General features: G+C 45.5%; 1 protein-coding gene across 4 annotated transcripts in view; it reads left to right on the forward strand.

Annotated features, from left to right (window-relative positions):
* Positions 1 to 23,422, forward strand: part of RNF38 (ring finger protein 38) — a 47,281-nt gene extending 23,859 nt beyond the window's left edge. For all 4 annotated transcript variants that reach the window (XM_056848681.1, XM_056848684.1, XM_056848682.1 and 1 more), the window contains 8 exons: positions 543 to 710; positions 2,788 to 2,958; positions 8,730 to 8,891; positions 10,682 to 10,788; positions 13,877 to 13,961; positions 15,725 to 15,846; positions 19,892 to 19,991; positions 22,612 to 23,422. In XM_056848681.1, coding sequence (XP_056704659.1) covers positions 543 to 710; positions 2,788 to 2,958; positions 8,730 to 8,891; positions 10,682 to 10,788; positions 13,877 to 13,961; positions 15,725 to 15,846; positions 19,892 to 19,991; positions 22,612 to 22,674 — 978 coding nt within the window. In that variant the 3' untranslated portion in view covers positions 22,675 to 23,422. The remainder of the gene's footprint in view (positions 1 to 542; positions 711 to 2,787; positions 2,959 to 8,729; positions 8,892 to 10,681; positions 10,789 to 13,876; positions 13,962 to 15,724; positions 15,847 to 19,891; positions 19,992 to 22,611) is intronic.
* The last annotated feature ends 19 nt before the right edge of the window (positions 23,423 to 23,441 follow it).

Genomic DNA, 23,441 nt, shown 5'->3' on the forward strand with positions numbered 1-23,441 from the left:
ATGCTCCTCATTAAGAAGAAGAGTTGGGTTTTGTATGCCGACTTTACCACTTAAGGAAGAATCAACCAGGCTTACAACCACCTTCCCTTCCCCTCCCCACAACAGACACCCTGTGAAGTAGGTGAGGCTGAAAGAGCTCTAAGAGAGCTGTGACAAACCCAAGGTTACCCAGCTGGCTTCACGTGTAGGGAGTGGGGAGATAAATCCAGTTCACCAGATTAGCCTCCGCCGCTCATGTGGAGGAGTGGGGAATCAAACCCGGATCTCCAGATCAGACTCCACCACTCCAAAACACCACACGCTGGCTCTCATTAAGAGCAGCTGTGTCTTGTTTTGCAGTCTACCTCCTTCTCAGCAAACAAATGCAGCGAAGCGATTGCATTGGATCCTAAACTGCAGGCAAATGGGAGACTTCGATACTTTGAGTTCGAACGATCTTTTCTTTTGTTGAGGTGATGTCTGACAGACTATTATGCCATAAAAACATAGCCTCTTTCTGAGATTGATACCCACTGAAAAGCTCTTTTCTTTTCTTTTTGCAGATCCACCAGGGGACAGTCCCGGTATCGTACACGGTGACCACAGTGGCACCGCACGGGATTCCACTTTGCACAGGCCAGCACATACCAGCTTGCAACACGCAGCAAGTTCCAGGGTGCTCCGTGGTTTTCAGCGGGCAACATCTCCCCGTGTGCAGCGTGCCTCCCCCAGTAAGTAATTCCCTGACTTGAATTTGGATGTCAGATCATTGAAACTGTTTGGGAAATTGCACAAGGCACAATGTCGGTGGGGGAGTGTATCAAAGGGTTAAAACGCTTAGGGCTGTTTAGCTTGGAAAGAAGGCGGTTAAGGGGGGCATGATAGAGATCTATAAAAGTATGCACGGTATGGAGAGAGTGGGCAGGGAGAAGCTTTTCTCCCTCTCTCATAATACTAGAACGTGGGGTCATCTGAAGCTGGAGGGCGAGAGATTCAAAGCAGTTAAAAGGAAGTATTTCTTCACACAACGCATAGTTCAGTTGTGGAACTCCCTGCCCCAGGGTGTGGTGATGGCTGCCAACTTGGAAGGCTTTAAGAGGGGAGTGGACATGTTCATGGAGGCTAGGGCTATCCATAGCTACTAGTCAAAATGGATACTAGTCATGATGCATACCTATTCTCTTCAGGATCAGAGGAGCATGCCTATTATATTATTAGGCACTGTGGAACACAGGCAGGATACTGCTGCTGCAGCCGTCTTGTTTTCTGGGCTTCCTAGAGGCACCTGGTTGGCCACTGTGTGAACAGACTGCTGGACTTGATGGACCTTGGTCTGATCCAGCATGGCCTTTCTTATGTTCTTAGAAGCCAGTCCCACAGAATTCGGTGGATGTAAGTGTGAATAGCATTCAATAGGAAGAATCCTTCATTGAGGGTTGAAGTTTTATGTATTGTTGATTCAAAGCAGAATCTTTTATGGCTTCAATTCTGTGTGGCATGAGTGCAGATACTACCCTTTCCACCAAGTAGCCTCTAAAATACTAATGCTGGCAGTTGTGGGACTTGTGTGGATAAATCAAAGCCATGCAGCCCGAAGAAGGGTCTTGTACTAGTTGTTTCTCTAATTGAAAGAGAGGAGCAGGTTGATGCTGGCTGGCTCTTCCTCTTCCTCATAGCAGCCCTTCAAGGTCCTGGGCTTGCTGGGGGAAGGGGGAGGGTGAGAAAATCACATCTATACACACCTTAATCCACACATGCTGCAGGATCAGAACCTGTTAGAATATTAAGTTCCTCAAGCGGAATACTTCTGGTTCTGAAGTTACATCTTCTCTGTCTTTATTACAGTTTGAGAAACTGGGGAGGGGGGGTATGAATACTGACCAGTTGTTTTGAACCCTAACTGGAATCCCATTCTTTATTTAAGACAACTTGGTTAGGTTTCCCGTAAGATTATCCTGCCTGCTGATAGTTTCTATATCTGTGGTAGTTGGCAATGTAAAGTGATATCCAGAAAGGTTAATTGTTTGATGACGGTGAAAAAGAATCATTGACATTTTTAAAATTGAAATTAATGTATTACGCAGCATTTTGACTGTTGAAATAGCGTCCATGAAGGACACAAACAGAACAAAGCATAATAAGTCATTTATATAACAAGTATTCCTGCAAAAGACCTATACCCCCCATATCAATTGGGGGAGTTGCGGAATAAGCTTTCGTAACAGCAGTTGATAGTTGTTCCCTGCTGGAGGAAACTCACCCTCCTGCCAGCTTTGTAACTCATAATTCAGGTGTATAATTTGAATGAACCGAGCTGGGTATGAACTACCTTAAATGATAACCCAGAAAGGCCTACTGCTCTGATGATGTCATCCCATATACCAGTGGTTCCCAAAGTGGGCAGTACCACCCCCGGGGTGGGGAATTACATGGGGGCACTAAGAGGCAAGGGGGCAGCAGGGGGCTGCTAGAGGTGAGCCCCTTCAACTGTGTTGTTGGATAGGGTAGGGGGTGCTGGGGTTGAGTTTGTGGGACCAAGGGGGCGGTGGCCCGAAATGTTTGGGAACCACTGCTATATACTGTTCTTAAAAATAAAATTGCCATTCTGCAACCTGTTACAGGTTTTACCAGCATACACTTCTCTTGTTTTGCATGACTTTTCTTTTTAAACTAATCAAGGTGAGGGGCAGTTTTTTCCGTGGAGAACAATACGTGCTCTGTAAATAAAATCCTCCTTTGTTTTATTCTGATGCCCTTTATGAAAGTGTAGCGAAGCACACGAGTGTGAATGTTTCTCTTCTTTTGCAGATGCTTCAGGCATGTTCTGTTCAACACCTACCAGTTCCATATGCGGCATTCCCACCCCTTATTTCTAGCGATCCGTTCCTTTTGCATCCTCCACACCTCTCCCCGCATCATGCTCCACACCTGCCACCTCCGGGCCAATTTGTTCCCTTCCAAACACAACAGTCGCGGTCGGTAGGTAGCTTAATTTTTTTTTAACTAACTCTTTCGCTGTTCTTCTAGCAGTTGATTCTGGAACGCTGGATTTAAGACAGCATACGCCAGTTGTCTGGAAGAGGAACTAAAGCCTGTTCACCCGAAAGTCTTGCGGGCTTTGGCAGCGAGGGCTGAGTTTTCAGCATAAGCTGCTGCGATCTGCACAGTCTGATCTCAGAGTCTGAAAACTTTAACCACTTTAATCCACAATCTTGCAGGGTGGGGGGGAAACCAAGTCTCTTGGGTGGGTAATCTTGCAGTGGCTTCGTGGAAATGGTACTGCAGTATGTGTCTGGGTTGCAAGTGTGTTGGAGGATATTTTAAAAGTAGGCTACTCCATCTGGGCAAGCCACAGGCTCTGATCCACAGGGTAAGTGCCAAAGAAGAAGGAGTTGGTTTTTATATGCCAACTTTCTCTACCACTTAAGGGAGACTCAAACCAGCTTACAATCACCTTCCCCTCCCCACAACAGCCACCCTGTGAGGTAGGTGGGGCTGAGAGAGACTCACCCAAGGTCACCCAGCTGGCTTCATGTATAGGAGTGGGGAAACAAATCCAGTTCACTAGATTAGCCTCCGCCACTCATGTGGAGGAGGAATCAAACCCGGTTCTCCATATCAGTCTCCACCGCTTTTATCCACTACACCACGCTGACTCTGTCCCATAGACTTGCACCCTCTGCCACAACCAGACGATAAATACCTGTAGCAATAGGCTTCGATAGGTATAACACTGCTGCGCTTGTGAATATGGACTTTGGGTGCTTCTGAAAGGTGTTCGAGAACCCTGATTCGGTATCCTGATTCAATTAGTAGATGGCCTCAGAAGGCAGTGTAACAGCACATAACTGCTATTACTACACACTGCTATTTACTACACCAGCATGGTGTAGTGATTAAAAGCATTGGTTTGGAGTGGTGGACTCTGATCTGGAGAGCAGGGTTTGATTTCCCACTCCACATGAGCGGTGGGAGGCTAATCTAGTGAACTGGATTTGTTTTTCCCCCACTCCTACACACGAAGCCAGCTGGGTGACCTTGGGCAAGTTACAGTACTATTAAGAGCTCTCTCAGCCCCACCTCCGTCACAGGGTGTCTGTTGTGGGGAGGGGAAGGGGAGGTGATTGTAAGCTGGTTTGAGTCTCCCTTAAGTGGTAGAGAAAGTCGGCATATAAAAACCAACTCTTCTTCTATTCATATTATTTAATTTAAGCAGGTCTTAGATTAGCAGCCCCAGGTAGCAGCTCTTTGCTTCCTGACAAGCAGGGTATGTGGAACGAATAAACGACGGTACTAACAAGGTGCTTTTCGAGGCACCATATGCTTCAGCAGCACAGAATATGAATGCTGATGTTCTAGACAGATCTTTCCAGCCTTGCTTGACTTTCCACGGGTCAGATTCTGAACACAAATTAGGGGAAGGGAGTGTGGGGGGGGGGGTCATGTAGCTTTAGCGTATTGGTTAAAAGTCACAGGGCAGGGGGAAGAATATAATATAAAAGTAGCAGTGCTGAATCAGGCAAATGGTCCATCTAGTCTAGCATCCTGTTTCACTCAGTGACCAGCCAGATATCCCTGGAAGGCCTATGAGCAGATGATGAAGACCAAAGCATTCTCTGGTTGTTTCCCCCACCTACACTGATATTCAGAGGATTACTGTCTCTATTTAGTCTACATGATGGGCTTATCTTCCATGGATTTAACTCCTCTTTTGAGCAGTTAAACTAGTGACCATCACTACATCCTGTGTCAGTGAATTCCGCAAGTATTCTTTGAGTGAAAAACGCTGTGCAGACAGAATTCACTATAAGGTTTGATTCTTCTTCATGGTCTGCATGCATTCACACGTGTGGGATCTCAAGTGTGCGTGCGCAGAGCCTTGGAACCTGTAAAAGGTGTAAAACCTTTTAGTGCAAGCCTCACCACCCACAATGGCCACTCACGCCATGTGCCTGGAGCCGCGCTCGTTTATCGGGTCTTAACCGCTGCTGTAGCAGCAGCTACTGAAAGGGGCCTTCTCATTCTCAGTTTCTTTAAACAATCTGTGTAAATGCTACAAAAGAGAAATCTACTTACTTGTGAGCTGCGTGTTTATGGTGCAGCAAGCAACATTTAAGCATTCTGCCCGCGAAGGAAAAATCCCATCCACAGACAGACATAGCCTTTGCTTTTTGGGGGGAGGAGCATAAAGTGGTGAGACCACACTTGGGATACTGTGTACAGTTTTGGTCACCACACCCAAAAAGGATATTGCAGAGCTTGAAGGTGGAGAAAAGAGCAACCAAAAGGATCGGGGGGATAGAGCAACTGCCCTATGAGGAGCGGTTAAAATGCTAGGGGGCTATTTGGCTTGGAAAGAAGGCGGTTAAGGGGAGATATGATAGAACTCTAAAATTATGCATGGTATGGAGAGAGTGGACATGGAGAAGCTTTTCTCCCTCATAATACTAGAACACGGGGTCACCTGCTGAAGCTGGTGACAGATTCAAAACAGTTAAAAGGAAGTATTTGTTCACATGATGCGTAGTTAAATTGTGGAACTCTCTGCCCCAGGATGTGGTGACTGTTGCCAACTTGGAAGTCTTTAAGAGGGGAGTGGAAATGTTCATGGAGGGTAGGGCTATCCATGGCTACTAGGCAAAATGAATACTAGTAATGATGCATACCTATTCTCTCCAGGATCAGAGAAGTACGCCTATTATATTAGGTGCTGTGGAACACAGGCCGGATAATGCTTCTGCAGTCGTCTTGTTTGTGGGCTTCCTAGAAGCACCTGGTTGGCCACTGTGTGAAGAGACTGCTGGACTTGATGGGCTTTGGTCTGCTCCAGCATGGCTTTTCTTATGTTCTTAAAGTGGACTCTTGCAAGCGTTGCCTTAAGTTTACAAAACAAGCTAGGAGCAATTGTGATAGCAGAATAAAGACTCTGTTGTGGGAGAAAGCTCTTACTGCAAATCGAATGGCTGCATCTTCGTCCATGGTTCCCACACTGCCAGAAGTGCCAGTGTCAGATTTCATGGCTTCAGTATCGGGCAATCCAAACCCAAATCGCTCCCACGCTGATCATCAGAAGCAGAGCTCTAGTGCAGTGAAGTCAGCTGAGCTTAAGAAGCAGAAATCAAAGGCTGCTATAAACGTCACACTTCAGAGGAGTTAGCAAATGAACATACAAAGAATAAAAGAGAACAAATCAAAACATCGGGGAGCCATCTGCACCCACCGACACTCCTGTGGCACCTCAAAAATCAGTGCAGATACAGGGCACCAGAGGTCATCACACCGGTCCTGGAAGACTTTCAGAAGGATTGGGCAGCCAGTCGCGAGGGAAGTTAAGATCACCAGCAGCATCCCTTTCAGAGGGGCAGGCTAAAGATGAGCCTGCAGACGGGGATTCACAACCTCAGTCTCGGGGTATCAGAAAAGCTATCGACACTCAATACCGAGACATGCAACAAGGCAGTACAACTCCTCGTCTCTGTAGAGCTTTTTGCTTGGCTAGATTGAATGCTAACCCTTCTATGGTAATGCAGGGCAGAATTCTGAATATACCATACTCAGACAGGATCTGCCCTTGCTCTTCTGGCTCTATTGACTCATTAGCCCATGCCCTTTTGGAATGCCGGTTTTACGAGGAACTTCGATCGCACTATATTTCCCCCCTTTTAATATACAAATCCAATGCCTCTGCGACTGACATAATGCCTTTTTTACTAAGTGATAGGGACCCCAAGGCTACATTGTCAGTGGCAAGATTTGTTTCAGTCCTTATATCCCTCCAACACTAGACATGTGCTGCTCAAGATCAATTGATCAAAGAGCTTCTAAGGGATAAAAGAAAAAGGCAATAAGGCAGTAGTCACACCTCTTTTTGGTATCAGGAGTACTCTCCAATGAGGGGGGTGACGTCACAGTCTGAGATCTGCTACCTGGTTTTTTTTCCCCCTCTCTGAATTTGGAAGTGGAGTCTGGATATGTGTGCACACGCATCCATCAAATCTCGTGCTACAAATAAGGATCATAGAATCATAGAGTTGGAAGGTACCACCTGGGTCAACTAGTCCAACCCCTGCACAACGCAGTAAATTCACAACTACCTCTCCTCCACGCCCCCAGTGGACCCCTACTCCATGCCCAGAAGTTGGCCAAGATGCCCTCCCTCTCATCATCTGCTTGAGGTCATAGAATCAGCATTGCTGACAAGATAGTCATCTAACCTCTTCTTAAAAACCTCCAGGGAAGAAGAGTTGGTTTTTATATGCCGACTTTCTCTACCACTTAAGTGAGACTCAAACCAGCTTACAATCACCTTTCCTTCCCCTCCTCACAACAGACACCCTGTGAGACAGGTGGGACTGAGAGAGCAGTGACTAGCCCCAGGTCACCTAGCTGGCTTCGTGTTTAGGAGTGGGGAAACAAATCCATTCACCAGATTAGCCTCCACCGCTCATGTGGAGGAGTGGGGAATCAAACCCGGTTCTCCAGATCAGAGCCCACTCCTCCAAACCACCGCTCTTTACCACTACACCACGCTGGACAGCTTACCACCTCCCAAGGAAGCTTGTTCCACTGAGGAACCGCTCTAACTGTTAGAAAATTCTTCCTAATGTCTAGATAGAAACTCTTTTGATTTTATTTCAGCCCATTGGTTCTGGTCCGACCTTCTGAGGCATCAGAAAACAACTCGGCACCCTCCTCTATATGACAGCCCTTCAAGTACATGAAGATGGTTATCATATCCCCTCTCAGTCTTCTCCTCTTCAGGCTAAACATACCCAGCTCCTTCAACCTTTTCTCATACCTAATGCGAGGCTGAACAGATTCAAGGCGCCAGGTCGCCATAGCACTTAGAAATTTCGTGGCGGCCCCAAGCACATTCGGCAATGATATTATTATAGTGTCCCTTGGCAATACTCAGTGGAAGTACAAAATTGATAATTTCACATCAGAATGATATGTTGTATGAAAAAAAAATGCATGGGCAAGAAATTCTTAATACTGCTTGTTTATACGGAAGCATAAGTTCAGTGGTGGTGGATAAATTTCATTTCTCAAAATAATTGCATTCCATACTAGCTCCATCCAGTATTCAATTTAATGCAGTTTTTAACCTCCTTATAACTTTGAAAAAATAGAGGAGGTTAGGTTAGGGCTAAAGGTTAGCTTTTTCTTGTGGGGATGACAACCGAGGTTACCCCACATTTCTTTATATATTATAACAATTTTGTCAACTAATTTTTTTGAGAAACTGCGAAGGGGTTAGGATTAGGTTTTGTGATAATTAGATGTTATGGTCATTAAAATATAAAACCCTGAAGGCTGTAAAATGAGTCCAACTCCTAATTGGGCTAAAGAAAATTTGTCAAATTTGCCTAATGTACGAAACAAGCCCAAAGGGTCATCATTGATGGATACAGATACTGGAAGTGGGATATATACTGCATGGTAGTGGAGCAGTTGTAAATCATGGGAACACACAGTATTTATATTGAAATAACATCTAATTTACACTTTGATAAACTGTACATGTATTCACTATCCATACAGGTTCTTAAGGTACAGGAAATGTTTAATTTCAAATGAGGTTATGTATTTTTCCCACTTTCCTCCCGTCCACTTAAAAATCAAACTGTTACACACAAGACAGTGTGACCTGCTTAACCCATGCAAGAAATAATTCTTCCCAGCGAGTACAGCAACGATTTAAACTTCCCAAATTTTAAAGTCAGACTAATTTTTCTCCCCTTCTTTAGCCTCTTCAAAGGATAGAAAACGAAGTGGAGTTGCTTGGAGACCATCTACCTGTAGGGGGCTTCACCTATCCGCCTTCTGCCCATCCGCCAACATTGCCTCCCTCAGCCCCTCTGCAGTTCTTAGCGCATGACCCTCTACACCAAGAGGTGTCCTTTGGAGTAGTAAGTGATGGCTTCAGCATTTTGCTAATCATCGTGCATTCTTTTTTTTTGTTGTTTGGTAAATGCTGATTCTGCTATGTATTCCGCACCTGCTTCTAAAGCAGTGGTCTTCAGCCTTTCCAGAGCTGGGACTCACCTTTCACCCCAGGATGGCAACATGGGATCCACTGAGCCATAATCATATGACAGGAAGTCACATGACCGGGAAGGGGGGCAGAGTTATGACTTCACTGGTGTCCAGGCTAGGACTGTGGGAAGCAGAGCAAGAGATACAAGGACAGGAAACATAAACTAACACTTCAGCGTGTACTGTATGTTTGTGTGTAATGTGCCGTCAAGTTGCAGCTGACTTATGGCAACCCCGTAGGGTTTTCGAGGCAAGAGACTAACAGAGGTAGTTTGCCATTGCCTTCCTCTGCATAGCGAACTTAGGCTTCCTTGGTGGTCTCCCATCCAAATACTAACAAGGGCCGACCCTGCTTACTATAGCTAAGAACAAGCAGAGCTTGAGAAGGTGCAGAAAGGAGCAACCAAAATGATCAGGGGGGGTAGAGCACTGCCCTATGAGGAGCGGTTAAAACGTAGGGCTTTTTAGCCTGGAAAGAAGACAGTTAAGGGAAGACATGATAGAGGTTATAAAATTATGCATGGCTTGGAGAGAGTCGACAGGGGGAAGCTTTTCCCCCTTTCTCATAATATTAGAACGCTACGTCATCTGCTGAAGCTGGAGGGTGTCAGATTCAAAACTGATAAAAGGAAGTATTTCTTTACACAACGCATAGTTAAATTGTGGAACTCCCTGCCCCAGGATGTGGTGATGGCTGCCAACTTGGAAGGCTTTAAGAGGGGAGTGGATATGTTCGTCAAGGAGAGGAGTACTCATGGCTACTAGTAAAAATGGATGCTAGTCATGATGCATACCTCTTCTCTCCAGGATCATAGGAGCATGCCTATTATATTAGGTGCTGTGGAACACAGGCAGGACAATGCTGCAGCAGTCGTCTTGTTTGGGGGCTTCCTAGAGGCACCTGGTTGGCCACTGTGTGAACAGACTGCTGGACTTGATGGGCCTTGGTCTGATCAAGCATGGCTTTTCTCATGTTCTTAACAAGCCCTGGGTGAGAACTATGGAGAATCCTCCATCATTGACCTCGCATTGCTATCCTGCTGCTGTTTTCAGCATATATGTAGAAAGAGGTGGGAGTTGTAACACCCTTGGGCTCAGAACCTTCCAGAAAGGAGCAAAGAAACATGGCAGCTCTGTACACATTAATATGTTAGTTACTTGAATCAGACCATTGGTCCATTAAGGGTCAGTATTGCTTACTCTGACTGGCAACAGCTCTCCAGGTGTGTCAGGCTTAGAGGCCTTTCACGTGATCTTTTCAGCTGGAGGTGCCAGGGATTTGAACCTGGGACATTATGCATGCCAAGCAGATATTTTGCTATTGAACCATAGCGTCCCCCCCTCCCTGGTACAGGCTTGATGACCCATCTGAGGGCCCCGACCCATCCTTCAAAAGCCACTGCTCCAGTATTTCTGATATTGTTTGAACGGAGTACATAAAAATGGGCAGCTGTTAGAAATGGAAAACGAGCTGGGAATTAGAGCAAATGATATCCAGCAGATGAGCTCATTTCAGTGTCAAGTATCGAATAGTTGAGTTAGGGCAAGTGCACCACGGTAAGCCAATTCAAAATTTAATCAAAAGTGTTTTTTCCCCACAGGGCCAGGACTGGCTTCATTTTACAGTTTATTAGACAATAGCATATTCTTTTCCTCCCTCCAGCCTTACCCACCCTTTATGCCTCGAAGACTTACGGGACGCAACCGGTATCGATCCCAACAGCCCATACCGCCGCCTCCTTACCATCCCAGCCTGTTGCCATATGTGCTGTAAGTCAGTCTTGTCTTTAGGACCTACCTTATGCCACAGCTTTAGAATGAATGATGTTGTTTTACTTGGGAACCTTGGCATTGTGTGTCCCCCCCTCAAAAGGCTTTCATGCAGCCTAAGTAACAAGGGGCTTAAGAGGGAGGTGGTGTTGCCACTAACAGTTTGCACGGAGGCTATTTTGGGTTCCTGTCTCTAATCATGGGGCACGAACAAGGTATGTAGGGCACTCCTGGAATTTTCTCCTGCACCCACTGCTACCCCCGTGGCACAGAGTGGTAAGCTGCAGAACTGCAGTCCAAGCTCTGCTCACGACCTGAGTTCGATCCCGACAGAAGTTGGTTTCAGGTCGCCGGTCAAGGTTGACTCAGCCTTCCATCCTTCCGAGGTCTGTAAAATGAGTACCCAGCTTGCTGGGGGTAAAGGGAAGGCGCTTGCAAACCACCCCGTAAAACAAAGTCTGCCTAGGAAATGTCGGGATGTGACGTCACCCCATGGGTCAGGAATGACCCGGTGCTTGCACAGGGGACCTTTACCTTAGCCACTGCAACAGTGTTTGGAAGGCACCCAAGAGATGTCTTGCATTGCATGATCGTGGCTTCTGTGCAGTCTCACATGGGACTGCGCATGTGCAGGCCAGTGTGTGCCTGCACAGAAGACCTTGGACGAACAACAGTTACAGGTAAGTGAAACACTGTTTTTCTTAATGCTGCCGCTATTTGATGGCAGCGAGACTTGCTCAGGAGTACTTCCCCAGGGATTCAGATTTTAAAGTACAGAGTATGCAGAGAAGTTGAAAAAAATAGCAGGTTTGGCCGCTTGTGGTCGAAAACATGAATTGGCAGGTCTTTATAAGCTTTTTCTGAGCTTCTGGACCAGGGGCCTCAGCGTTTCTGGGTCTTTCCCCCCAAGTCCTTTCAATCAGATGTCCACTGGGAGTTCTTGGTGAAACCTAGATTCTCAGACATAGCCAGTTCAGATCAGGAGTGCAAAAAAGTAGGTCACACCTAATGCCTACCTCGCAGGTTGGTTGTGAGAATAAAAGGGGAGGAGAAGAGAATATAAGCTGCTTTGGATCCCCATTGGAGAGAAAGGTGGGATATAAATAAAGTAAAATAAAGTAAAAGAGCCAAATTAAAAAATAAAAATAAAACTGCAGTAGTGAAAAAAATTAATAATCAGAGTTGGCCTTTATGCAGCAGCTAAGTTTCCTCTGGGGATTCTCAGCACAGAACCGCCTTTTAGGATCCTAGATTACCTGGGAAAACTATGTTTCCCACCTACTTTCTAAAATAAAGGCATTCTGACAAGTATTAAGACAGTTTAGTGCCCCTGTTTCGTGTATTAATTTATCACCACTTTTCTACAGCTTTTCTTCGTGCGATAAAAATGAATGTGGTCAGTTCTGATACAGTGAAGAGACTCCATATGTCTTTGCATCGGTTGTTGTGCTTGTGTATTCAAAATCAGTGCAGTGGACTGGTAACATGTACCTATTGTTTGCAGTATGAAACTGAAATTAAAACTTTTATTTTGGGCATTCTGCTTTGAGCTCTGCTTTATTAGCCAAACCAGATTGTAACAGTCTGTTCCGTCAGGGCGGAAGAGATGACCAACAAATGTTTCTCTAACCTGCCAGGGGCCCCTTTTCCTTCTGCAGCATCCTGTTACTACTTACCTTTTGGTGCTTAAAAGAGTCTGTTGTATGAACATAAATAAAATATACAAATGCAACCTTTAAAATGCCTATTCACAGTCCCGCTGCAAAAGGAGAAATTCCACACACACACACACACACTCGCCTGCTCCTTCGTTCCTTCCATTAGCAACCGCCGTTTGCATAGCTAATGCACGGCTGTGATTTTGCATGCTTCCTTGAGGGGATTCTTGGAGGTGGGGGTGAAGCAAACAAAAGGTCGTGTTAAAGGGGCTCTTAAGAAATTAGAAGCAGGTATGTGCCAGCTTCTGACGGTTCAGCATGAAAAATTTTAAAAAATATGCGGGGCACTTCAGCCTGGAACACGCTGCTAATTACCAAGCATAAATGGCCATGGATTCAGTTCATGGACATCCACAAATTTGCTTGCCACTCAGCCAGGCATCTGTCCCTGGCCACCAGGTGAGAAGCTTACCCAGCAGAATATATCCTCCCCCCCCCCCCCCGCTCTTGCTTCTCCAGTGTATGGCTTGGAGATGTTACAAAACAGGATGAAAGCTGCCTGCAGTGTCTTGCCACCTTCGTACCTCAGAGCTTCAACCCTTCCTCCGTGACAGAGGGCCTGAGAGGTGGGGCTGTGCCTCTTTGCCACTGATTTGCAGAAGATGAAGGCCAAAAACACATGGTCCCTTAACCCACTTTATTCCCCGTTTCAGCCGGGATCAAATTGACCCGGGCTTGGGGGGAAACTGTAAGCATTACCTTGAAAAGCAGGGACGAAGCTGTGTGCAAATCCATCCATGTAAACAGAAAGAGCGGGAGATGTGCACAGTTCTTGTTTAGCTTTCAACACCCCCACCCCCGGTGATTGGTTGTTTCCTGGGGCAGGGAAGGCCCTCATTGGTCAATTTGAAACGACCAATCACTGGGGGCGGGGGACTGAACAGGAACTTCATGTCTCCTGCACTTTCTGTTTACATGGATCGATTGGCACAGTTTTGTCTCTGCTTTTCAAGGTAATGCGTACAGTTTCCTCCCCAGTCTGGGTAAATTTGATCCTGGCTGAAACGGGGAATAAAGTGGATTAAGGGACCATGCGTTTTTGGCCAATGAGAACAGGAACCGCTCCCGTTGTTCATCTTTGTATCAAATGGGAGGAATTCTTGCTTCTCCCCGAGCCCTCTGCCCAGGCCAGAGTGCTGAAGGTTGAGTGTAAACAGATGTTGGCTAGTAAACCAAGTCAATTATGTGTGTGGAGCCCTGTCCATTATCCATTGCTGCCTTTTTCCGCTGGCAGTGGCTAACTGGAGAAGTCAGGAATTAGACACGTGGATGTGTTTCTTCGTTCTCAAGCTTTCGTTCTCAAGCTCTCCTTTTCTTTGACTAGAATGATCTGTGCTAGTACTGAATCTATGATGCTCTCTTTGCTGCAGATCAATGCTTCCAGTGCCACCTGCAGTTGGACCCGCCTTCAGTTTCGAGTTGGACGTAGAAGATGGGGAGGTGGAAAACTATGAGGTCAGTTAATATTTTGCATGCATTTGAGGAAGTCTAGCCCATGAGACGTCAGTTATGTTTCTTTTGTGTTTGGTTGGAACTGGAGTCACTAGATAGAAATTGGTGTCTGTTGTGGGGGGATAGGGTTGGCTTTTAAATTAGGAACATATATAGTTTTTATGCCAGAAAAATAAAACAGCTTCCGCTGGTTTTCTTCTTGTGGAAAAGCGTCCTGCTGATAGTGATATTCCACCTTGAGTGTCAGCCGGAAAAGCAGACTAATAATATAAATAAAATACTGAGTTCTAGGATTTTTTTCTTAGCAGAATTTTATACGTTACTGTATGCATGGCTATAAGTACTTCCAGGCAATTCAAATCCTGCACCTAAGAAGAAAAGTTAAACTATGCGCTATGTCCTGGAGCAGGCAGGGCACACACACAGCCCAGCGTGGTGTAGTGGTTAAGAGCGGTGGTTTGGAGCGGTGAACTCTAGAGAACCGGGTTTGATTCCCCACTCCTCCACATGAGTGGCGGAGGCTAATCTGGTGAACTGGGCTGGTTTCCCCACTCCTGCACACGAAGTCAGCTGGGTGACCTTGGGCTAGTCACACACTCTCAGGTCCACCTACCTCACAGGGTGTCTGTTGTGGGGAAGGTAAGGTGATTATAAGCTGGTTTGATTCTCCCTTAAGTGGGAGAGAGAGTCGGCATATAAAAACAATCTCTTCTTCTTCTTCCTGGTCCAAGACCCTCACAGGGTGCCTCCCCAGGGGGGTCAGAATGTTAAGCCCAACTGGCAGGAATGCCGGCTGCCAGCACTGGACACACTAGGGTTGCCTGGCAACCTGTAGGACGTGGTGTGAGGTGTGTACTTACTGCAGGGGGGTTGCAATCTTCATCAGGGCAGTGATCTTCATCAGGGCACAAAGACATCATTTCCAGCGAGACCTGGAAACCTGGAAGCACAGGCATTCTACTGGGTGAGGCTCTAGCGCACTATGGATTCCATAGAGTTTCTGGGCAAGTGCTAGAGCAGCACCCTGGTGTGACACCTCCGCTTCCGGGTCATGCCAGAAGTGATGTCAGCACACCCTGTCGAAGATCTCCCCCCACCTGTTTTGCTGGCCTACTTCCACTCGCTGACCAGATGAACGTTGTGGGGTGGGGGCATCAGAATTACCAAGAGGGGCCTTGGAGTGGACTTCTAGCTGGAAGTGGGGAGGGATAACCTCAAAGGGACAATTGGCCCAATCAGAAGAGGGTGGGCGTGCAAGGGCAGTGAGGACCTATTTAAATCCTTGCAGCCTCATGCTGAGGAAGAGATGGTTGAGGCTGCTCCTGTCCCCAAAACCACTGGTGAGAGACAGTATGAGAAGAGGCCTACAAGGGAGTACCTCAACAGGAGGAGGAGGACCAGGATGCATGCAATTCCTGCCCCTCCCCATCTCAGGCCTAAGGGATCTGGAGGCCAAGACCCCCCTCCCAGCAAGAGACCTGGAAGAGCTCTTACCTACTGGACTGAGCGCCTCGTCCACTCCGGTGACCCTTCCGGCTCCTCCCATCCACATTTTCTATGGCCACCCTTCCCTGCAGTAGGCTAATGCTACCTAGTCCACTCACGCTCTACATGAATACACACACTTTTTGTAATACGTCATTTTGGGTAATGTATTCTCTAGTTTTGCCTGCTCAGCATGGAGGATGATATGGGTATGAAAGGCAAGCCACTCAAAGTTAAGCGGACTGGAGTCTTTGAATTAAAAGGGTGACTTGCATTCACAGGCACTGCTGAACTTGGCAGAAAGACTGGGAGAGGCCAAACCAAGAGGACTGACAAAAGCAGATATCGAGCAACTTCCATCTTACAGGTTCAACCCAAACAACCACCAGTCCGAACAGACTTTGTAAGTATGACTTGCCCATGTTGAAGCTTTGCTATGAAATCTCACGACCACCTTATAAACACAACTAACTGCAGTCAAAGCTTTGCTCACGACCTGAGTTCGATCCCGACGGAAGTCGGTTTCAGGTAGCAGGCTCAAGGTTGACTGAGCCTTCCATTCTTCCGAGGTCGGTAAAACGAGTACCCAGCTTGCTGGGGGTAAAGGGAAGACAACTGGGGAAGGCACTGGCAAACCACCCCGTAAACATAGTCTGCCTAGTAAATGTCGGGATGTGACGTCACCCCATGGGTCAGTAATGACCTGGTGCTTGCACAGGGGACTACCTTTACCTTTTTTTAATTTTAATTTTTTTCAAGTCTTGTAGCCCAGCCTCCCCAGCAAGCCAGCTCTGGGCGGATAACATCACAACATGGAATAACATTCAATAGCTGGATACCCGAGGTTGGGTGGAAAAGAAAAAAAGGATAATAGAGAAATATATTTTATTTTAAGGCACTCTGTAAGGACTGAAAACATTAAAAATGGTAAAACATGGCACAATGGTATCTTATAAGAGCCAGTGTGTTGTTGTGGTTAAGAGCAGTGGTTTGGAGTGGTGGAGTCTGATCTGGAGAACCGGGTTTGATTCCCCACTCCTCCACATGAGCGGCGGAGGCTAATCTGGTGAAATTGATTTGTTTCCCCACTCCTCCACACGAAGCCAGCTGGATGACCTTGGGCAAGTTACAGCTCTGTTAGAGCTCTCTCAGCCCCACCTACCTCACAGGGTGTCTGTTGTGGGAGGGGAAGGTAAGGTGATTGTAAGCCGGTTTGAGTCTCCCTTAAGTGGTAGAGAAAGTCAGCATATAAAAACCAACTCCTCTTCTTCTTATAAGGTTGATAGACCTGTACCACACTGCTTTACCAGGTTGATACTTGCATATTCTGTATGGGAGACCAATACAGCCCAGTATAAGAACAACTTGCAGGCACTCCAACTAGAGGGCTTTATAATTTGAAATTCATTTAATACCCTACACACAAGCCTGGGCTGGTATATGGTTGTCTGCACATGTTGAGATATTTGTAAATATTTGTGTATGCATTATATGGGTTTGATTTGACCACTGATGAAGGTCTGCTGGCCGAAACACATTTGGCTTATGGTATAGGTCTATCAGCCTTATAAGATGCCATTGTGCCATGTTTTACCATTTTTATGTTTTTAATCCTTATATAGCGCCTTAAAATAAAATATATTTCTCTATTGTTGTTTTTTTCTGCCCAACCTTGGGTACCCAGCTTTTGGTTTGTTTGTTTCTAAGGTTGGGTTCTTTCCCCTTTTTTCCTGTTTTTCGAGTAACATTAAATAGTACATAAAATCATTACTATTTTTTATATTTTATAATTTTATAAACTATGAACACATGAAGCTGCCTTATACGGAGTCAGACCCTTGGTCCATCAAAGTCAGAATTGTCTACTCAGACCGGCAGTTTTATAAACAGGGTCCTATTCAGAAAGCATCCAGTGCACAATTTAAAACAGTCCAGTGCTACAATTCTTCGTGAGAGACGTGAGGCTTTTCTACACACAGTAGAAAGTTTTGGGATGTTTCTTCTGTGGCTTGGTCCCACTCATGTGAGGTTACTGGATGTGATCAGTAGACTTCTGCTTGTCTTATCACCTGGTGAATGATTATTGGTCCTCGTCACACTGTGTGGGGGGGACACCTGGGACTGCTTTTAAAGACCAGCTCTCACTCCAACATTGCTTGGCTGTTCTGCCACCACGTGGAACTCGTTATGGAAAATCATCTTTTGTTGACTCTTTACCACTTCAGAAGTAATATGAGAATCAAGCCTTGGCCTAGTCAGGGCACTTCCTCTTTCCTCAAGAGCTGCAGACTGCTGCCTCCCTTTGAGTCTGGAACCAGAATCTATCTTGAACACATGAGAATACATGAAGCTGCCTTAATCTGAATCAGACCCTTGGTCCATCAGAGTCGGTATGGTCTACTCAGACTGGCAGCGGCTCTCCAGGGTCTCAGGCAGAGATCTTTCATATCACCTATCTGCCTAGCCCCTTTAACTGGAGATGCCGGGGATTGAACCTGGGACCTTCTGCATGCCAAGCAGATGCTCTACCACTGAGCCACAGCCCCTCCCTTATAAAACTACTTATGTGGTAACGCATGACACATGAAACTGCCTTTTACTGAATCTGACCCTTGGTCCATCAAAGTCAGTATTGTCTACTCAGACCGGCAGCGGCTTTCCAGGGTCTCAGGCAGAGGTCTTTCACATCACCTGCTTGCCTAGTCTCTTTAATTGGAGATGCCAGGGATTGAACCTGGGACCTTCTGCATGCCAAGCAGATGCTCTACCACTGAGCCACGGCCCCTCCCCTATAAAACTACTTATGTGGTAACACACGACACATGAAACTGCCTTTTACTGAATCTGACCCTTGGTCCATCAAAGTCAGTATTGTCTACTCAGACGGGCAGCAGCTCTCCAGGGTCTCAGGTAGAGGTCTTTCACGTCACCGCTTGCCTAGTCTCTTTAACTGGAGATGCTGGGGATTGAATTTGGGACCTTCTGCATGCTAAGCAGATGCTCTACCACTGAGCCACAGCCCCTTATCTTCTACCAAACAAGAGCCAAAGGTTCTGTCGCATCCTTTTTCCTCTGTAAAACATGTTTTTAATTTTTTGTAACATGTTACTGAGCCACATGCTCAAGTGGTTCTTTGCTCCTTGGAGAAGCAAACTAGAAAAACCAGCTTTGCAGGTAGAACTGGCATCATGTTGAGGCTAAACATATAAACTATGAGCCAGGAAGTTCCGTTTCACCTAGCTGTGAACTCGTGCAGCTGCTTAAAGCGAGTCATTGTATCTCATTTTTCAGCCACATATCATCCCACCACCCCTTTCTGCAGTGTGGTACAATAGCAGCATTACTGGACGCATTTCTTCAGGTTCGAATTGAGAGGTTTTATTCTATCTAATCTTTAGAGAGCCAGTGTGGTGTAGTGGTTAAGAGCGGTGGTTTGGAGCAGTGGACTCTGATCTGGGGAACCAGGTTCGATTCCCCACTCCTCCACAGGAGCGGCGGAGGCTAATCTGGTGAACTGGATTTGTTTCCCCACTCCTCCACGTGAAGCCAGCTGGGCGACCTTGGGCTAGTCACAGTTGTCTCAGCCCCACCTACCTCACAGGGTGACTGTTGTGGGGAGGGGAAGAGAAGGTGATTGTAAGCTGGTTTGATTCTTCCTTAAGCGGTAGAGGAAGTCGGCATATAAAAACCAACTCTTCTTCTTGACACTGGCTTTACACTCTTCTTCTTGACACTGGCTAATGGCTTGGGTCCAGCCTAGTACTTCCATGGGCACATCCGCCCATGGAACACAATCCCCCCCCCACACACACACACACAGGGCAGCCCGAAATGCTCCCTGAAATTTTGATCCTGGTGAACATGGGACCCCCAGGAACAAGTGGGCTGTTCGTGCAGGTAGATCTTGTACCTGTAAAATCATTATTCTGGGTCCAAGTTAGTAGCAAATCAGCAAATGCTACTGGTGTTTAAACTTAGCAGAAGTGTACTTTTTAAATTAAAATGTAGTAAATACTTTGGCTTTTTTCTCATGTATACTTTTTAAAAACTTTTTTTTTAATTGTAGATGCGGGGGTACAAAAGGGAAAAAGGAGAAATGGGGATATCAACAATACAATTAAAAGGGCAGAAATGCAAAATGTGAAAACAAATCAAACAGACTGCATCGCCATGCTTTTCAACGCCGTTGTACAATCAAATAGTTACCCCAGAAAATAATTTTAACATTGCTAATCATGTGATTGAAAAATAATCGCCTTGTCAGGCCTATCAAGCATATGTAATATCTCTGCAATCATAATAGTTGTCTATAAGTTGAATTAAGTTTCACTACAGTTAATTAGCATCAGCTCTCTTTATTTTAAACCTCAGCATATTTATAAAACAGTTTCCATTTTTCATGGAACTATACTCTTTAAAAAAAAAAAACTCTTGTTGTTCTCTTCTAGGTGTGTAGTGTGCATGTGTGATTTTGAGTCCAGGCAGCTGCTTAGAGTTTTGCCATGCAACCACGAATTCCATGCCAAGTGTGTCGATAAATGGCTTAAGGTAACATTCCATTTTTTGTGGTGTTTTTTTTTTTAAGGAAAACAACCAAACTTCAGTAGCCTAACATCCTGTTTTTGTGTTGCATACCATCTTATTTTTATCTCTAGGCTTAGGCAGACCGGGAAAGCTCACTTTACAGCAGTGTTTCTCAGTGTAGTAGCAATTTTTTATTAAAATGTTTGGGGCTGCTATCAGCATGGAACTTGTGAATTGTTGACTGTACTGTACCTTCTCTTGTTCTGGCCTTGGACCGCTCCAGATATAAATTCTCCCCTCCCCCCACAATGTTGTTGGTATTCATTCAGTAACTCTTGCAAAATAACTTTGGCTTATCTTCCGGTTAAGGAGGACCCAGAACAAAATATGTTATCACGATGACAGGGCAACAACGCACACAAAATGCGCAGTGTGGAAATATAATCAAAGTAGGAAATTTTTAAGAAAACTTATTGAATGCAATTGTTTCGCTGCAATGGTAAATCTTAAAACATCAGAACGGAGTAAAGTAAAGGCTGTAAAACACTGAGCCTGTGATTGCCCATAAAACATTACATGCTTGTGGGTTTTCTTTATTTTTAATCTGCTTTATAAATACTACCACTAGGTGCTGCTGTGGTCGTTCCCCCCCCCACTCCCCAGATACTACTCAGCATAGAAACTACTTCACGAGCTAAAGAAATAGAACAGTGTCTGTTGTGCTTGGCACTCTTTCTGTGCAATTTTTATATACCATTCCCTGAACTTTGAGTTGGATGGACAGCGTTCTCCAAAGAGTTCAAAATAAAGATGCTCCCCTTGCAGCATCAAATGCATTGCAAGAACATAGCCGTAACAGCATGCTCTGGCTTGGATCTGCCAGAGGATTTCTGTGTATGAAAGGGAGGGTGGTTTTTGCCAGCTGCAGTCCAAAATTAGCCCCCTTCATGCTGTTCCTAGGGGGCCCTCTGTCCCCCAGAATTTCAGGGAGAATCTCAGGCGGCAGGGATATAAATGGGGAAAAGCCCCCACAAAACTGAATAGTCATTGCACAAGCTCAGAGGGCATACTAGTAAGTGTTTTCAACATTTATCTGTTACTGTATTAGAGACCGAAATACAATAGGGTCTTGACTCACACACACACCCATAGGGTTTCTCGCGCAATGTGTAGCCATGACCAGTTTTTGTAGACAGATGCTAGTTGATGGATACTCGCTGGGAGGTGTCGCTTCTTTCCAGCATCACTTCGTCTTAGTTTGCGCCTTCGTCTTTGTCCTGTAACTGCCCTGGCGCACCCTGCAAAATTAAATTATTTCAACCAGAAGAAAAAGGTTGGTGCCGATTCAGGTTGCTGTTTTCCATGAGATGGAAAGTAAACATCCGTGTTCTTTAATTATATCTGGAGCAATGGGGTCATTTGCAGAAATCAGGTAATTCCTAGGATTAAAATAGGAGTAAAAGATCATCCAGATTGCTCAGTTCCACTCTAGTGAATTGCTGGTCTGCTGCTTCCAGTGTCAAGCCACAATAGAAGAACATAAACTGAGTAGATCATGGGTGTCAAACATACGGCCCAGGGGCCGGATCTGGCCTCTTGAAAGCTCTTATATGGCCCGCAAGCCAGCTGAGGCAGCCACCCCTTCCCAAGTTGTGATCTGGGCTGGCGAGGCATGGCCTGGCCCAACAAGTGACATTTATAGAATCATGGAGTTGGAAGGGACCACCAGGGTCATCTAGTCCAACTCCCTGCACAATGCAGGAAATTCACAACTACCTCCCCCTCACACACACACCCAGTGACCCCTACTCCATGTCCAGAAGATGGCCAAGATGCCCTCCCTCTCATCATCTGCTTAAGGTCATAGAATCAGCATTGCTGAAAGATGGCCATCCAGCCTCTGCTTAAAAACCTCCAGGGAAGGTGAGCTTACCACCTCCCGAGGAAGCCTGTTCCACTGAGGAACCGCTCTGTTAAAAAATTAATCCTAATGTCTAGACGGAAACTCTTGATTTAATGTCATATCCAGCCCTCGTAACAAATGAGTTTGACACCCCTGGATTAGATGATTGCATTAACCAAAGTAGTTTCTTTTTTAAAAAAATGGTTTCACATAAATTCTGTTCTGAATCGAGCCTAGGCGTTTTCTCCTTAGGTGGATGTGGAAGGTAATATTTTTATGCCTAAAATCTGCCCGTGGAAACTATTTAAATTAATACCCTTAAATGATTTTATTACCCTGTGTGTCTTGGTAGCCTTCTGCAATGTTAAAACTGGTTCCTTGCTAAGGGCTGCCAGGACACCCATAGCTGTGTGTAAAGTAGCATCCTACTGCTTTTTTTGGCAGGGAGTTGCAGCTGTCTTTCACTGCTGCTTACGTCATCCTGCCTTTTAAATTATTTTGTGGGGGAGACATTAAAAGTGTGTCGAAAGTCCTATCACGTCCCATTCTGACAGTCGTTTAGGTTAGTCAGGTGTGATAAAGATGGTAAAGGCTTTAATCCATTAATTTCAAGCCCTGTTGAAGCAATCTTTCTTTTAAAGTTCTGTGTGCATTCTTCCCCACCCCCCCACCCTCACTTTATCTTGTCATGAGTTTGCCAGTTCAATAAAACCGGGTGTTTTGTTTCGTTTTGATTTCTAGGCGAATCGTACCTGCCCCATCTGCAGAGCTGATGCTTCAGAAGTACATCGTGATTCAGAATGACCAGTCTAAGAGCACAATTCTGCTTTGGGTGTTCCTAGTCACATGTGTATATATCTATACATATATATATATGAACTCTTCATTGAACTAAACCCGTGGCTTCCAGCCTTCCCTTTTACACAAAAAAAAGGGTCAATGGGACCTTTCTTTGCACTGTGTGATTTAATCAACTATAAAGCTTATAATTAGTCTTCACAATTATGGGATTGTTATACTAACTGTGTGATTGGAACTCCAAAGATTTTTTTTTTCTCTTCTAGCTTAATTTTGTGTGTGCACTAACATTCCCTGGTTTTCGTGTGATCATTCCGAGTGTTGCTGCGAGATTACCGTGGAAGTGATCTTCTAGCATGTGCTTTTATTAAAAAAAAAAACAAAAGGAGGAAAAAATAGGAAAAAAATGTGGTAGCTCCAAAACAATATAGCAATCTACCTTATATAGAGCCTTCAGATACTGTGAGTGAGAGTAAATGGTGCGGGTGTGTGCGTTGATCGCAGGGTGTCTGTGTGTATGCAGGGCACGCGCAAGTGCTTGAGCGGAAGTGTGCGCGCGAGAGAGAACTTATATACCAGCATGTACTGAGGATGTATGTGTGTGTAGTATTAATTATGCTGCAATGTATAATCTTGTGTGTTATTTAAACAGTACTAGTACTGTACACTGGTTTCTTTTCCTTGCGTTTCGCAGTTGCGCACTGAATGCTAAAGGGTGCGGCAATTATAGGCATTTAATATTTCTCTTCCCCCCTCCCCCCACTATGTACTTA

This window comes from Euleptes europaea, chromosome 4 (genome assembly GCF_029931775.1).
Source record: "Euleptes europaea isolate rEulEur1 chromosome 4, rEulEur1.hap1, whole genome shotgun sequence".
Classification (NCBI taxonomy): domain Eukaryota; kingdom Metazoa; phylum Chordata; class Lepidosauria; order Squamata; family Sphaerodactylidae; genus Euleptes; species Euleptes europaea.